This window comes from Nelumbo lutea, chromosome 1, assembly GCF_056320005.1.
Source record: "Nelumbo lutea isolate HS-2025 chromosome 1, American lotus-T2T, whole genome shotgun sequence".
Classification (NCBI taxonomy): domain Eukaryota; kingdom Viridiplantae; phylum Streptophyta; class Magnoliopsida; order Proteales; family Nelumbonaceae; genus Nelumbo; species Nelumbo lutea.
The window spans coordinates 220,099,032-220,117,048 of NC_142684.1; the positions used below are offsets into that span (position 1 = coordinate 220,099,032).

Consider the following 18,017-nt stretch of genomic DNA (forward strand, 5'->3'; position numbering starts at 1 on the left):
TTTTACACTGATCCTATTAGTCTTGTCTTATTGAATGGTTCCGAAACTGTGAAAAACCATCCTATTAGTCTTGTCTTCCTTCTGACGACTTCTTTCCTTGCCCTGAATCAAAATACCAGCATAATGAGTCCAATTAAGTGTTAATTAAGTGTAGAAAGACTGAATATTCATAGATAAAATTATGATAATTTTTATTCACATCAATATTTAAATATAGGATTTAATAAACCTTAGATATGAGATTTAATGAGAGATAAAAGGAAATTAGTTTTTACTTACAGCTAGTTTTAAATTTTACATGTCATTTTCATCACTAATAAAAACATTTCTTATTTATCATCAATGTTTTCAACTTGTTGGTGACCTGATCGATTAAACAGTTCAAATTGTCACTAGGCCTTGATTCTAGGTTTGGTTCTATTGAAACTCTCCATTTTGGTTAAAACCATCTAACTTAGGCAATTCAAGGATTGACCCGTTCGACCCAATAACCAAGTCGCAGGTTGTGCACTTAATTATGTGCAAACTTTTGGAAGCCATAACTTTGCACTCCGATGTCCGATTGGGGTTATCTTTTTTTTTTTTAACTTTGAGTAATTTTTCAAGATCTATACGTCCCAAGGGCATTGTGCACATTGACTTGCCATTTTCACGAAAAAAATCCCTTTTTTGGTCTCAAATTATAATTTTTAATATTTTTTATAAATAAAAATTTAAAACAGAATTAAAAAACATCAATAAATGTAACATAATACATATATTATATGTAATATATGTAAAACACAACTATGATATATATAAAACATAATTATACTATTTATTAATAAAATGTATTTTTACACACACACACATGTGTAGACGGGATTCGATATTACGTATTAATAAAACATAATTATACTTTTTATGTATAGCCGATAACCCATCCCCCAACCCATATAACCCCTCAACACAGGTGTAGGCGGGTTTCGATCTTAGATCTTCACTGCAACCAGCTGATTGGCAGCTTGTGTTAGTTGCTTAATTTTGACGTTTCTGCATATTGAATCGAAATCCTCTTATGCATAGTTTTTTAATCAAAATGGAGACAAAATCAATGGTTGTGATTAATCTATACTTTTTCAATTAACATCCATTTGGTTGAAACCGTGATCAGCACCCATTTGTTCTTAAATGATTATCTCCTCCTTCTCCATTATTTAAATCCTGGAAAATGACATAAACAAAGAAGAGGCAAGAGATAAAATAGAGGGAAATAAAACGAAATCCAATCGAACCAGAGTTAATAATAATAATAATTAAAAAACAAACAAAGAGGCAAGGATTGATTGATTCAGGTTTCAAATCTTGAAAAGCTCGAGGCAATGTTGTTGGTCCAAGTTCCTGCTCCAAAACTTTTTGTAGTACTCGTCATAGGTAAAACTCCTATACAAGGGCGGAGCTGGAGTTCCATCGTCGGTGAGGCCTTTGGCTGGGGCAATCACCGCATCATTTGCAGGACATAGGAATGAAGCAACTGAAATCCTGGGCTTATCACAGTTGACAACCGCCCGATGCCACACACTTTTATACCGTCCATTACTCAATGCCTGTAATTTAATGGAGAGATAGATGATGGTGAATCACATGGGGATGTGATGCATAATACATCAACCATCATGTAAATAATGTAAATTAATGTGATATTATTACCTGTAACTGATCACCAATGTTTATAACAAATGCATTTGGGTGGGGATTTACTGCCAGCCATTTGCCATCCTTGAGCACTTGCAAACCCGTCACTTGCTGATCTTGAAGAAGAATGGTAATGGCATTGGGGTCGGTATGAGCCGGTAATCCGTATGTCAGCTCCGGTTCAGGGCATGGTGGGTAATAGTTAACGGCCATGTGTTGCCCTTGTTCACCTAATACCTTCTCCATGTAGTCTCCTTCTAACCCTAAGCTCTCTGATACATATTCCAGTAATCTCAACCCTAGTTGTCGAACTTCTTTACAGTATGAACTCACTATTTCCCTATTCATATCATACAATTAAACAAACTATTATTATTATTATTATTATTAATCCCATACTTTGAAGAGAAATTTTAATTAATGAAAAGGGAAGAAAACACGGATGTTGTTGCAAGTTTGATGAATCTACAATTTATCTATAATTTTTTAGGACTTTAGCATGGATTTTTATGTTGGTTTTATTAATTTTTGCCTTAATTTTGCTTAATGCTAAAACTAAATTTCATGGATAATTAATCCAAGAAAAGGAAGGAAAAATGCAAGAAAAGAATGTTCAAAAAGACCAATTTCAGCCCAGCCCAGTTGTGGAAGCAAGAGATAGCACTTTGGCTCAAGAAGAACAAGTGGATTCCTTGAAAAAACCCAAGAAAAGAAATCCTAGCTAAGAGTAAAATTCAGCCCAACAAATAAAGCCCACTCTCAGCCCAAAGGAGCAGCTCAAAGTATAGCTATCATATGCTAAGAGAGAGCCTAAGTGCAGCCCAAATAGCAGCCCTTAGGAGGCTTTCAAGAGAGCTTTAGAAAGTTCAAGAAAGGGGTGTAATACACCCCATTCTAGAGGCTTCAAAAAGGGCCCCCTTGAAAAACTATATAAGGAGGCATCTAGGAGGGGGAGAGGTGTTCAATTGCTTGAGAGGAAGGCTCTCTCACTCTTAGAGGTTCAGCCACCTTGAGAGAAGAGAAGAGAAAAAGGCTAGGCGCAAGGAAGAAAAAGAAGAAGGGCTGAAGGAAGTTCAAGTCAAGCAAACAAGAAGAAGAAAGTGAGTTCGAAATTGGGGGTTTGTGATTCAAAGATCTTTTGTAATAACTCAATTGTAGTTTCATTCTCCTTTAATTTGAATTCAGTTTCTTTGTTATATTTTCTTTCTTCTTTCCCCTTCTTCCATTCTTTCTTGATGTATTTCAGTTTGTAAAATTTCAGATCAGCAATCAAATTCTTTTTGATTCATCCGAATGGTTGTGAATTGTACTTGAAGTTTCTTGAATAGGGGTTAAATTATAAATTAATTCGGCCAATTAACCTTCAAAACTCAGATCTGAATTCTCAGATCTGAGATTGCAAGATCTAAATTGCTTGAAAGAGAATTCAGATCTGCAAATTTTAGATTGGCCGAATGGATTTAAAGCTTGGAATTCCTAGAGTGCTTGAGAGAGACTCTAGAAATTCAGATCTATTATTCAAGAACTGAATTGAATGCAAGGTTAGAGATAACTTGCACAATTCAGTTGGTGATCAATTCAGATTTGAATTGATGCCTTAGAAGTATTTGAAGAAATGCATGCATGTGGATTAGATTCTTGTTAGAGATAGAATAACCGTCACTCATGCATATGATGAACATGTGCTTGAGAGAGGTTGTTCATGACCTTGGGGTTTCACCAAACCAAAGCTCAATCCTGATTTATTCGAACGATCCAAATTGATAGATTGCTGAATTTTGAGATTGTCATTTACTGCTTACTCTTCTAACTTGATTTGAAGGCAATTGGGCCAATGATTTAGATAGATTTTAGTTTAGAATTTTTAGCTTTCATTAAAGTTTTGATTTATTTATTAATCAGATAAGAAGTACCCAATTTAGTATTGGTAATTGTTTCCTAAATCCTCGTGGGAATGATACTTCACTCACTACTTTATTTCTTGAACGGTTAGTGCACTTGATAGTGTCACAATGAGCCATACATCAAGTTTTTGGCGCCGTTGCCGGGGATTTAGGAAAACAATATTATGAAACATTGGGAATTCTTAATCTGGTCTCAGTCATCATTGCATTCATAAATGGATTTAGTTGCTTCATTTTATATTTTAGATTTGAATGCAACAACTGTACTGATTTAATTATGTTTCTTCTTTCTTCAGTAGATTACTTCATTTTCTTTTTTCAGTTTCATTTTAATAAAGGTAGATTTGATTTCCTTTCAATCTTGGTGTTATTACCTTCAAAAAGAAAAAAAAAAAGAAGAAAAATTCATAACAACATAGGTGTTGTAGATCTGAGTTGCATTCGGCACTCAGATCAGTAGAACTCAGACCTGCAGCACTTTGCCAAAAAGACTTAGATAGTTTGTGTTTCAGCCTTTTATTTATTTTTTCATTATAAAAAGAAAAAAAATATAGAGTGAAAAGGAAAAAAAAAAAAAGAGATCATATGAACAAAAAGAGGGGCAATTGAGAATTCAAATCAGCACTCAGACCTGAGTTCAGATCTGAATTCTGCTACAGCAGACCTACAACAGTTCAGATCTGAGTTCCTCTTAACACAGATCTGAACTGATGCAAATTTGCGGTGAATTGGGTGTCATAACCACCCCAATTTACCCTAGGACACTTCTGCTACTCCTCAAAGGCAATTTGGTAGCAATGACTGAAGGTAAGGCAATTGAGAATTCAGATCCAAACTCAGACTTGAGTTCAGATCTGAATTCTATTGTTACAGATCTACTCAATTCAGATCTGCAAGTTTGGTGAATTGGGTGCCATCACTACCCCAATCCACCCTATGATACATCCAACCTGCCTCAAGGGTGAATGGATAGCAAAGAATGAGAGAAATTCAAATCTGAAATGCAGTTGATATGGATAGCAAAGAACTGATTTTTAATTCTACATCTTAGAATTCAGATTTGAATGTAGTAGCTTTCATTACTGATGAAGCTGGTCTTCTTTCCTAATGCTGAATTGCTTCATCTTTGGTTCATGTTTTAGTTTAGGTAGTTTAGTTGATTGTTGGTTTTGTTTATCAAAAATTTCATTACTGATTTCTTTAATTATTAGCTATTTCAGTTCTGTACAAATCTGCATATAGTATTCTTCATTACTGATATTACTACTCTATTTTTTTCTATTGCTGATTTGTTTGGTTTTGATTACTGTTTTAGTGCTGCTAGTTTAGCTGGTTTTTGGGTCTATATAGCTCATAAAAATAGGGGAGTTCAGATCTGTATACAGTAGATTTCAGTACTGAAATAAAAAATCAGATCTGAGCACACCGAAAAAAAAAAAGAGATTTTGTTCAGTAGTATAGTTGCATTACTGCTTTGTGTTCTATTTCATCTCAAAAGAAAAGAAAAAAAAATCAGATCCCAGTAGCCACACCATGGTGAATACAGGTATGATTTCAGATCTTTTTACTACTGATTGATTTCGGTTTTGTGCAGATCTGTATACAACATGTTTCATTGTTGATATCAGTGGGTTATCCTGTTGATTTGCTCAATTTTAGTATGGCTACTCTAGCTGGTGTTTGGTGATGCATAGCTCATTAAAACAGTGGGTTCAGATCTGATATTTAGTAGCCTTCCAATATGGAAATCAGACCTGAGCACAACTGTACTGTTATCAGTAACTGCTGTTATATTTATTGTTGTTCTTAGTGGCTTCTGAGATTTTAGAGCTGATCTCAATTTTGTGTAGAACTGATGTCTGAATTGCTATCTCACAATCCTTTGTACACTGATTTCAGTTCTGTGTATTGACCTTCACTAGCACAGAATAGCCTTTTAATATGAAGCTCAGACCTAAACACAATCATTGTTGATCCGCATTTGGCTGTCCTTAGTAGCTGCTAACATTTCAGATCTGATTTCAGAACTGTATATTATTGTTCTCAGTAGCTACTGAGATTTCAGCTCTTAGCAGTTCAGATCTGTGTAATTAAATCTCATCCCTGGTTTCAGCAATATAAAGAAAATGAATTTGTAAACTATTGTTCTACTTAGAGATTACTGAATTCAGACCTGTTTGTGAATTGCTACTGAATTCTATATTTTGAATAAGATGTTGGTCCATATCTGCTTTTAGTATATTCGGCTTCATTTATTTATGTTAGGATGTAGGTTTTTTTTATTCCAATAATTCACTTTACATTTTCAGATGTAATTATTTATTTTCTTTTGTGAATATTGGCATTTTTTTATTGCTTTGACCTTTATAGTTTATGACAAGCAGACCTGAACTGGAAGAGATCCTTTATGACCCGGAGATTGAACAGACTCTCCGTGTCCATTTGAGAGCTGCTAGGCAAGTTAGACAAGAAGCACAAGAAATGGTTGAACAAAGAACTATGATGGATTATGCCAAGCCCACCCTCACCGGGACTGCCTCCAGCATTATCAGGCCAACTATTGTTGCCAATAACTTCAAAATTAAACCGGCCATAATCCAAATGATACAAAATACGGTTCAATTTTGTGGTATGGCCCATGAGGATCCAAATGCCCATATTGCTAACTTCTTGGAAATCTGTGACACCTTCAAACACAATGGGGTAAGTGATGATGCCATCCGACTGAGGTTATTCCCATTTTCTTTGAAGGATAAAACCAAGGCTTGGTTGAACTCATTACCAGCAGGATCTATAGCCACGTGGGATGAAATGGCTAGCCGATTCCTCTCTAAATATTTTCCCCCTCTAAAACTGCAAAAATGAGGAATGATATTACTACATTTTTCCAACAAGAGGGAGAATCTCTCTATGAGTCCTGGGAACATTACAAGGAGCTACTAAGGAGAGTTCCTCACCATGGCCTTCCGATTTGGCTGCAGGTGCAAACTTTTTATAATGGTCTGACCGATTCAAACAAGACCATCTTAGATGCAGTAGCTGGGGGCTCCATAAACAATAAGACTCCTGAGGTTGCCCATGCACTCATCGAGGAGATGGCAGCCAATAACTACCAATGGAATTCAAAAAGGACACCAGTTAGAAAGCAGCATGGCCTTCATAATGTGGATACATACACAACTCTCTTTGCACAAATAGGAGCACTTAGCAAAAAATTTGATGAGATGCAGATGCCAACTATGCATGTACAGTATGATAAGTGTGGGGGAGGACATAATAGCACTGAATGCCAAGTTGGCAATTAGTCTTTTCAGTCCACAGAACAAGTAGACTTTGTTGGCAACTTTACAAGACAGCTAGGAAATCAGTACCATCATGCCCATAACCCCAGATGGAGAGGCCACTGATTCAGCCATGGAAAAATCAGGAACCGAAATCTAATTTGGAGGAGCTGATGACCAAGTTCATAGCTAGTGCGGAAACTTGGAAACTCAGATTGGGCAGTTGGCATAGATGATTTCAGAAAGGGTTTCGGGTACCTTACAAAGCAACACCGTAGTCAACCCAAGAGAGCAAGAGGCTGTTGGGAGAATCCCCAATTCAGATGCCCAGTCATAAACTGTCTTGCTTTCTGTTTTTCTTTTTCATTCATAATATTTAAGTTTAGTTAGTTTTTCTTCGAATTTAATTGAATAAAGCTACTAATCTCCCCCTCTAGTTGCAGTGATTTCTAGCAGAAGAAGCTCCCCCCCGACACCCTATTGCAGAATTTGAGAATGATCTTCAAGAAGTCCTCTTTAACCTTCTCTTTACTTTGTGTTTCTCTTGTTGGTTTTATTGTGATCCCCTAACACTAGGAACATTGAGGACAATGTTCATCTTAAGTGTGGGGGAGTGAGCCTGAGGCTAGGGTATTTGATGATTTTTAAGAAGGAATTCAATGAGTTGAGGGAGACTGATGTACTTGTTAAGTTATTATTCCTGTGAATGACCCAATTTGATATATGCATGAGAAAAGGGGAGCTGAATATGCCTTTCAGCATGACTAGCTCTAACTATCTTCATGTGTATGGAAGCCCTTGATTTCATGGTTAATGGTTAAGAGAGCTAGTGCACATCTGAAGTGTTGATTCTTGAGGTTTAATAATTGCAAAGAAGGACAAAAGCCCAATTTGACTCCGCTATTTTGAGCTGAATAGTAAAACTAGCAGCTCAGAACATGAGTCCTATTTACCTACCTCAAGTAAGTGACCAGTGTGAAATGGAGCATAAGATGCACTCACACAAAAAAAAAAAGAGAAAAAGAGAGAGAAAAGTGTGTGAGATGGAGCATAAAATGCACTCACACCGAAAAAAAGAAGAAGAAAATGGTGAGATGGAGCATAAAATGCACTCACCCTTAGAAATAAGTAATTGTGGTGATAACTGATGTTCAAAGGGGCACTCTAAAGTTGAACTCTCATTAAGATTTAGTTACAGATGTGAAACTTAGTGAAATTTGATTATTAACATTGACAATTAAGGAGCTGATTTATTTATGAATTAGAAGTGAAGGCTAGACTATGATGAAATTCATATTCTCCTTTCCTTGGATCTTATACATATGTTAAATGATAATTTACAAGAATAAGAGCTGAGCACTTACAAAAGTTCCCCGACTACTCAATGCATTTCTATCTTAAAAAGCTCACCATGTAAATGGTGAGAACAGAAGGGGGGAATGTTTAGTTTATGGTTGATATCTTTGCTTGAGGACAAGCAAAAGCTTAAATGTGGGGGTATTTGATGAACCTATAATTTATCTATAATTTTTGAGGACTTTAGCATGGATTTTTATGTCGGTTTTATTAATTTTTGCCTTAATTTAGCTTAATGCTAAGAATAAGTTTTAGGGATAATTAATCAAAGAAAAGGAAGGAAAAAGACAAGAAAAAAATGTTCAAAAAGACCAATTTCAGCCCAACTTGGTTGTGGAAGCAAGAGAGAGCACTTCAGCTCAAGAAGAACAAGTGGATTCCTTGAGAAAACCCAAGAAAAGAAAGCCTAGCTAAGAGTAGAATTCAGCCCAACAAATAAAGCCCATTCTCAGCCCAAAGGAGCAGCTCAAAGTATAGCTATCATATGCTAAGAGAGAGCCTAAGTGCAGCCCAAATAGCAGCCCTTAGGAGGCTTTCAAGAGAACTCTAGAAAGTTCAAGAAAGGGGTGTAATACACTCCATTTTAGAGGCTTCAAAGGGGCAAGAGCCCCATTGAAAAACTATATAAGGAGGCCTCTAGGAGGGGGGAGAGGTGTTCAATTGCTTGAGAGGAAGGCTCTCTCACTCTTAGAGGTCCAGTCACCTTGAGAGAAGAGAAGAGAAAAAGGCTAGGCGCAAGGAAGAAGAAGAAGAAGGGCTGAAGGAAGTTCAAGTCAAGCAAGCAAGAAGAAGAAGGTGAGTTCGAAATTGGGGTTTTGTGATTCAAAGATCTTTTGTAATAACTCAATTGTAGTTTCATTCTCCTTTAATTTGAATTCAGTTTCTTTGTTATATTTTCTTTCTTCTTTCCCTTCTTCCATTCTTTCTTGATGTATTTCAGTTTGTAAAATTTCAGATCAGCAATCAAATTCTTTTTGATTCATTCGAATGGTTGTGAATTGTACTTGAAATTTCTTGAATAGGGATTAAATTATAGATTAATTCGGACAATTAACCTTCAAAACTCATATCTGAATTCTTAGATCTGAGATTGCAAGTTCTGAATTGCTTGAAAGAGAATTCGGATCTACAAATTTCAAATTGGCTGAATGGATTTAAAGTTTGGAATTCCTAGAGTGCTTGAGAGAGACTCTAGGAATTCAGATCTACTATTCAAGAACTGAATTGAGTGCAAGGTTAGAGATAACTTGCACAGTTCAGTTGGTGATTAATTCAGATTTGAATTGATGCCTTAGAAGTGTTTGAAGAAATGCATGCATGGGGATTAGATTCTTGTTAGAGATAGAAGAACCGTCACTCATGCATAGGATGAACATGCACTTGAGAGAGGTTGTTTATGACATTGGGGTTTCACCAAACCAAGGCTCAATCATGATTTATTCGAATGATCCAAATTGATAGATTGCTGAATTTTGAGATTGTCATTTACTGCTTACTCTTCTAAAGTTTATGATTTTTAGATAGATTTTAGTTTAGGATTTTTAGCTTTCATTAAAGTTTTGATTTATTTGTTAATCAGATAAGAAGTACCCAATTTAGTATTGGTAATTGTTTCCTAAATCCTCATGAGAATGATACTTCACTCACTACTTTATTTCTTGAATGACTAGTGCACTTGCTAGTGTCACAATGAGCCACACATCAAAGGTAATAGTGCAATCAGATCATTCTCACACTGTCACACACATATATACATATTGAAAAAAGAAACTCAACAATCACATCTTAATGTTGGAAATAGTAGGGATGCTTCAATTATCATATCAACATTGCAGAAATTTCAGTCCACATCCACATCCCTTCAGCCTTCAGGTTTGACTACCCGCCTTTTCTGGACAAAAAACAGGCTATTCGAATGGTGATTGTCTGGTCTGTCTACCGAGCATGTGATTGTTTTGGATGGGATCCAACTCCAAGAGAGATCGAATACTTTTAAGAAATGACTTAGGTGGACCAGCTGTAGCCCACGATATAAAAATGCTACCCAAAATACTGAAAAAAAAAAAATCAAAGGTACAGGTAGGGAAACCTCTTTCTATCAGAGGCCAAAATACCAGTCATGGTTGGTGTTGGGAACTTGGACACACTCACACACCAATTGGATGGGAACTCGGATTTGTTCTTCACAGAGGAAAGAACACGCCTCACATCAACCTGACAGCGTTTTTACCCATGCATTCAGATTATCTCCCATATTTAATTTTATTAATGCAGGATTTTGACGTGCTGTAAAATCTGGTTTTCATTGGATATGTTCTAATTTCTAGAAGACTAAAACCACTTTTCAACATTATTGATATGTTCTTCCGTACAGAAGCTTCTCAGATCTGCCCCCCACAGCGCATCCCAAACTCCGATGATGTCTGATGTTTCTAATACAAAGTCGGGATGTGCTTTGGGGCATTGTGGGGCGCAGATCTGAACTCGCTTGAGACGGTGGCTTCTCGAACAAAAAGTAAGGTAGCCCTGCATAAAAAGCCCTCAAGTCATGTTTCATGAAAGACCTAAAATTCAATTTTACGCTATTTCAACCAACTTTTCTGAAGCAGTAGTTCGATCGAATGCAATTCAATCAATGCTGAAGCCCTTTCAAACAGGACCTAAGCCACCACCACTAAACGGCTTTAAGTTAAAGCCCTCCTGTCCTATGCCTCCTCTCACACAACCCTAAATGCTAAAACGTTAGACGTGAAAGAAAGTTGTGGCAATGAATACTGGATATGACACTGATGTAATGTAGCCAATTAGACATGCATTGAATATATCTGTCAGTGACGCATCAAAGCATCTGACTGAGCCTTTGTATCTCCCTGAGGGGCGTAAGTGAGATAAACTTACTGGTCTCTCCTCACTCCACCGATTAAACTAAAATAAAAATACAAGGTCAAGGTCATGCTTGATGCAGCAAAGCAATATATTCTATGATAAAATATTGCATCTCCCTGTTCATCATATATATAATTTTGCAAAAAAAAAAGTTGATACTTTTGACTTCATGTGAAAGGAAGAGGAAGAAATAAGAAATATGCTGGAAGGACGGATGCAAACATGCAAAGTTAGATCAAAAGAGACATCATGCAAAATATGGAAATCGATAAGAAGATTGGAGAGCAGTAATCACAAATCACCCCTCTTTTTCTCATAGTCATCCTACTCAGTTAGTTAATCATGTGCTGCCACTATTGCCCCCTTTTGTGTGTTGTGACTTTTAATTCAGTAATTCACGCAACTGAAAAGTGGAATCCCTAATTTGTACCGTTTCTCAACTTGAATAGCATCTCCACCACGCCATATTTCTCATTTCTCAATATACCACATGTCATAATAGCAACTTCGTTCATCACATGCTCACCCCCTAGGGACATCCTTTTCTAGGTCGGCCTGGCCAAACCCATATAAGTTTCTGGGCTTTCAGTCTCAACTTGGATTTGGACCTGCATAAGTTTTAGGGGGTCCAGCCCATGATCACCCTCTGCTAGTTACATCGACCTCACCTTTAAACTTTTAAAACCTTGATTTGAACTAAGACATATCTCCCTTTTCCTCCTCCACTCTTCTTTTTCTTAATTTCCAATTTATTGGTTTTCTTTTTTGATGAAAAAGAAATGATGTGGACAGCAGACGTTAGCATGAACTTAATGTGCTCGTACAAGTATATCTCCTTATGCCCCATTCTGATCACCTCATTCAAATCCGGTGGTCAGTTCACGTGCTTATCCCTTAGCCCACCCCCACCTCCCAGCTCCCATGCCCATCCCCTCTGAGAATTTTTTTTCTTCTTATTTTCATTTTATTTATTTATTTATGTGGTGGTGGGCTATAAACTTATAGTCAATCAAATTAAATATAATATAGCTATAGGATGGGCTGGTCAAGTGGAATGCATTGTTGTGGTATTTAATTGATGCCGTGATTAGTCATCCAGGCCATGTTATTGTTAGGCGCATTTATATATATAAACTGTCCCAATTGATTATGTCATTAATTTGACGTTTGCTTCCTAATCAAATAGTTTAAGTCGTGGTAATGAAAATTTGAAGTAGCTTTCACACTATCACAAGTGTACCAGTAAAATAGTAATGATGAGAGAGAAAAGAGTCTCAAACAAACCGTTTTTAAACACCTCGGGCTCAGTGATATTCCCTGCTCTCCACAACTAGCTGGCTATTTTGGTCCTTTTGGAATTTACATCTGCGCCCCACACCCTGTCCCAATAACATCTCCCACTGAAAACTTCGGTAGATGTTCCTAATGTGGGGAATAGATATGATCTGATCTCGCTATTTTGATACTCTCCTCCCTCTCTTTCTCACCATGTTTGTCTCTCATCTCAGATTCTCAGTCATGGTCGCAGACACACCGCCCTTTTCCGATTTCCATCCATCCATCCATCGAATATAATATTTTAGGGCCTCCACTCTTCTGGCTTGGAATTTTGTGGTTGGGCGTGACTAAACCCAGTCGTCTAGCGAACGTCTCGGTATTTCCATCGAATCTCTCACTCAACGTCATGTGGGTGCTGGGCGCTGGATTCCTTAACCTTAAAATCGGACAATCATACTCGTCGAAGACGGGACGGCGGACCTAGAGCCAGAATCCACAGTAACACGTGTTTCCACCTCATTAGCACTATCCTATATCCCTCTCTCCCTCCCACGTCCCACCAAGTTGGCTACTTGACGGAATACGACTAAGGACTGAGAAGCTGCCTCCTCCCCCCTTCTATTCTCCTCCCCAGTCCTCAGAACTTGGGGCCACTTGCCAATATTATTACTTTCACTGCTTTCTTTCTTTTTTTTTTTTCTCTTATTAATGCAGTATCCAATTACCAAATTATCTCACTGTTTTCTATATTATCTTTCCTTTTCTTAATTTTTTTGAGAGGGAGGGGTGATAACGGCTTCAGATGGACAATTACACTAAGAAAAATTATAAAACACAAACGAGAAACATCAAATTTGCACAGCAAAATAACTGCTTCAGTCCGCTACGGAGTTTTTATTTTATTTTTTACTTTTCTTTCTTTCTCTGTTTTTCGTCTTTTAGCACGGGGGGAGAAATAGTGTAGTAACCAGTAACTGCTGCACCGTGCCAGAGTCGGTATGGCAGTGCTCAGACCAAAACAATGGGGACAAGTCACTTATTCAAAAAAAAAAAAAAAACTCAAAAACAATAAACAGAAAGAAGAAATTTTGTGAGAGAGAGAGAGAGAGAGATTCTTACTTGAAGGAAGAGGGACTAGAAGGCCACTCGTGCACGTACTGATCGAGAGGATAACAGTGGAGTCGGAGATAGTCTCTCCAATTGTGAACTGTCTCTTTCTTCACATTGAAGCTTGTAGACAATCTGAGAGTCTTGGATGGATCATCGGAGTAGTACTTCATCTTCTCTTCCACCGGCAGCTGGAAGAACCCCCTCGCCATCTCAAACATTCTGGACGTTGATTCCACAGATATCCCATGGTTGATCACCTACACACATGCGGCACCACCCATCAATCAATATCACTACAATAATGACAGAAAAAAGTAAGAAACAAAGTGGAAAGAAGAAAGAAAGAAAGAAAGAAAGAATCTAAGGTATAAGAGTAGAGAAACAATGGAAAAAGAGACCTGGAAGAAACCAAAACGCCGACATGCATCCCCAACTTGTTGGCTTATTAGGTTTCTATCCGAACAACTCAAGTCGATAACTGGAACGTCTTCACAGGTTGTGACCTCAGAGAGCCTAGGTCTCTCCGTTACCGGCCTGACATAACTCTCCGGCAAGGTTGAATATGATCCGGCGGAAAGGAATTTCGATTCCATGGAAGCCGGCGAGTGACTGAGCGAGGAAGGAGGCGATAAGACGCCACGATTTTACTATGAGGCGGAGCTTCTAGGAAAGTGAGTAACAAAAGCGCATTAATTTGTGACCCCAATATAAATCGCTAGCCCGTTGACGCATAAACATGGAGTCCATGCGTCGATATTTGATAAACATCTGTCACAATTTACGACGTATGATGGGAATCATTTCCCAGACCAGACACTGATTATTAAAACAAAATTCCATCAGAGAAATGAATATAAGAAGAGTTAGCTCCACTGCTGAGGACAAAAGAACAAGAGGTTGATGGTGAATCTAGTGTTGGAGGAAAGCATCGCGGAGGTGGGTTTTCCTTGAATCAATCGATCGGAATTACGATTTGGATGTAAGCAGAATATGATTAATCTCTAAAAGCAACAAGTAGGAAGAAGAAGTACATGTACGTGCCAGTGATAGCGGAAGACTAATTATCGAATTTCCGAAACACATGCTCTCATCTCATGCAAATTATCATTTAATTTTGTTTGGTTGCAGTGCAATTTTATTTGTACTGCCATGATTTTGCATCAATGCAACTTTATTTGTATTGCAATCAAACACAACCTCAAATACAGTCATGCAGATGAGTAGTAAATTAATATGGGGCTCCCATTGGATGGGTTTCAACTTCTCTTATAAACTTAGCCACGTAAAAAAAAAAAACTAAGAGAAAAACTAAAATAAATATGCTTTTGTTTTATAGGTAGAAAAAAAAGGAAAAATTTTAAAAGACAAGAAAAAGAAAAGGAAAGAAACATAAAGAAAAAGCTATGGGATTCACAGAATTTGCAAGAAAGAAAAATTTAACACTTCATCTGTTAAGAGCTCTCCTCTAAGTCAATAGAAGAGCTATGGGATTCACAGAATTTGCAAATAGGACTCAGTGGGCATAAGTTCCTATTAAAGGAAAATTTTGAAAAGTAAGCATAAAGAAAAAGCTATTAGTATATATTCTCTAATTGTAAAGCAAATAGTGATCAACTGCTACACAATTAGCAAGTTGTTTACGAATCTTTTGCCCCAACTCGTTGGCTGGTCCAGTTTAATCTGGCAATTAAGGTCCACATAAAGTGGAGGGTCATGGGCCGCGCAAATCACCCCCAAATCCACTTAGGGTTGGAGCTCGGATCTTCTACCCATAAAATTTTCCCACATCCCTATGTCGATATATCCAGTCTTGACCCGATAATAATTGGGACAAAATATATGACCCAATGGAACCGACCATTTGGTTCTGTCAAGTAAACCTAACCATTTGACTAAATTCCCCATTTTTCCAATCATCAAGTCTCAACTCTCAATCTCTCATCACCTATTCACCCTAATCGACAAGCTAATTACTTTTTAATTCAAATTCTATTCAACTCTCTTCACTCTTTTCATTCTCTTAGTCCAAGACCATTCACACTTCACACTTCACACTTCACAGAAATGGCACTGCGGCAAGCCAAGAAGGCAAGATCCAAAAAGAACAACAGTGGCACATAACCCTTGATGGTCAAGCCCTCTTTTGTGGACACTCTTACTGTAGCTGTCCATGTTGCCCGAGCATGTGGGTCAGGGCAGGCTGTGCGTACATGGCCCGAAACCCCTATAGGAGAAGCATGGCACGGTCTGTGACACGAGATTAGGCCAGGTATGGCCCTGAACCTCTTTTTGGCCAAGTATTTTTTACTTTTTGTTAAATAAAAATGACAAATATTTTAAAAAATAAAAAAATAACAAAATACAAAATAGACAATAGATTGAAAAGAAGATTCTAATTTTTTTCATTTGAATTTTTATTGCATACAGTTTATCATATATGAAATAATAAAATTAATTTGAAAATACATATATATATATATATATATATATAATGGAATTGAAAATAAAAATTTACAATGGAACTGAAAAAAATAAATAAAAAATCAAATAGCTTATAAATAAAAATACTGACTTATTATACAATTATTAAATATACAAAAAACTGACTTCAATATCATCTGCATCTAGTGAACCAAACCATTAGCTGTTCCTTAATGGTATATAATTTTAAGCAAGATTTTAAAAACCGATTCCAAATAGAAATTATTTTGGTCATCGATTTCTGGGTGGATGGTTCGACCATTTAGTTCGAATGGATGACTGGTTCCAATGAAAAACATAAAATAATTAAAATAAAAAACTAAAATCCATTGAATAGGTCAACGATTCAACCACCCAGATGAGCGGGTCGTTGATCAATTTAATGCTTTTTGGCTAGAAAATAGGTTTGGGATAACACACAACCGATTGCCTAAATCGATAATTCCCGGGCGAAATGGTCTGACTTCAAAACATTGATTTTAAGTATGTTAAAAGAAAAAAAGAAAATAGGATGAACATATTCAGGAATCCCCATTTACCGGGAACACAAAACCTAATTAACCATTTTCCATCACAACCACTCTGTACCCTATCAAATCACAGTCTGGAACGGGAGTTCATCTTTAAAAATAACAGAAAAGTACACTATTAGCAACCCCCTATAAACCATATCTTAACTATACATTTGGCATAGATATTCATTTCAGTGGGCTGAGCAATCATTCTCCCTGAAAATAAAGGTTTGCTTTTTCAAGTTTGATAATACCTTGTGGCTTTAGTCACCTTCATTGGCTCCTTGAATGCGTCTGGGGATGATGCCAAGTCGTCATCAGTTAAAGGAAATTCCAATCCGTTGGACCGACCTTTTCAAGTGGTCGGCAGATTGACCAGACTTGGTGCTTCTGATTGATTACTACAGTATCAACAAACGTGTCATTTGGGTAGCCAACCGACAGATCTCAAATACATGTCTTCCACGATTATTTTTTTAATAATAATAATAATAATTTGTAGGGTATGTTCATGGTTTCTTGAGAAAGAATACCCTGTAATACAATTCTTGGAAGCAGCCCATGACGAAGGTGTAAATCTTGGCTGAAAGTTAGTAATTCCATGGAGAGGGAAAAAGGAAATGTAAGACTTCGAGTGGGGAGTAGTGGGGGGTGGGGGAGTTCACTCCGAATCCCCAAATGTCAATCTAGTATTTGCCAGCGAAAAGAAAAACTCCATCTTTTGGTCGTATATTGTATTTTTAAATTTTGTATTTGTATTTGTATTTATATTATGTACCAAAAGGTTATATGTGTAGTTGAGGTATAATGGCCAAAAGGAGAGGCATAAGACTTAAAGCTTAAGAATAAAATTAATTAAAGTTTATAAATTGATAAAAATTATTATATAATATAATAAGTTAGAATGATGAAGGTTTAAATATCAATAAATTAAAAGTTTATAAATGGCTTCAATGGTTATGTATTAAATAAAATAATAATGAATCAGCTAATAATTTAAACATTTTACATTTCATGTTTAAAAATGCAAAATTCTCAAATAATTCAAATGACTAATTTGGAAGAAAGGAAATATATGAAGAATCATTCATATAATTGGATATTAGATATATGGTCATTCAATAGTTTAAAAAAAAAAAAAAGAAAATAAATTGGTTACTTTGGTATATGCAAAAAATAAACAATAAAAAGAAAATAAATCCATTAGGAAAAGGAATGAGAATAATAAGAAACCTAGAATGTTAGAATTAGAACAACAAGAAAAACCACTTGATATAGCCAAGATAAACTAAGAATTTGATTGGCTTGTTTTGCACTGAACTCTCCTGAAACACTAGCCGAAACTAATAGAACTTGATTTCCCCATTTGGTTTTTCATTTTTACTTTTTATTTATTTATTTGGCTCATAATTATTGAAGTTATTCTCCATATATTTAGAACTAAAAATGCATCAAATATATATTTTTTGCATTAAATCACTAAATATGCATTGATACTTGAGTACGCCTTTTCTTGACCTTTGTGAGGCTTAAGA

The 18,017-nt window shown here is 36.5% G+C and overlaps 1 protein-coding gene and 1 non-coding gene across 2 annotated transcripts; both read right to left on the reverse strand.

The window, feature by feature from the left end:
- Positions 1–1,159: 1,159 nt before the first annotated feature.
- Positions 1,160–14,907, reverse strand: LOC148881144 (protein DOWNY MILDEW RESISTANCE 6-like). Its single transcript, XM_088963425.1, has 4 exons — positions 13,888–14,907; positions 13,499–13,746; positions 1,690–2,014; positions 1,160–1,586 (listed from the first exon to the last, which is right to left on the reverse strand). Exons 1-4 carry the CDS (start codon positions 14,080–14,082, stop codon positions 1,338–1,340), a joined length of 1,017 nt encoding a protein of 338 aa, XP_088819551.1. The 5' UTR covers positions 14,083–14,907; the 3' UTR covers positions 1,160–1,337.
- On the reverse strand, positions 6,437–6,543 carry LOC148881145 (small nucleolar RNA R71). The gene has a single exon (XR_016106377.1). It is a non-coding gene; the product is annotated as a small nucleolar RNA R71 (small nucleolar RNA).
- Positions 14,908–18,017: the final 3,110 nt, after the last annotated feature.

Excerpts from the sequence above, each read along its gene's own strand:
- LOC148881144 (XM_088963425.1), bottom strand. The coding sequence starts at position 14,082 with ATGGAATCGAAATTCCTTTCCGCCGGATCATATTCAACCTTGCCGGAG. Across the intron at positions 13,747-13,887 it reads GGCGTTTTGGTTTCTTCCAG|GTGATCAACCATGGGATATC; the intron begins GTCTCTTTTTCC and ends GCATGTGTGTAG. Across the intron at positions 2,015-13,498 it reads TCTAGTCCCTCTTCCTTCAA|GGAAATAGTGAGTTCATACT; the intron begins GTAAGAATCTCT and ends TGATATGAATAG.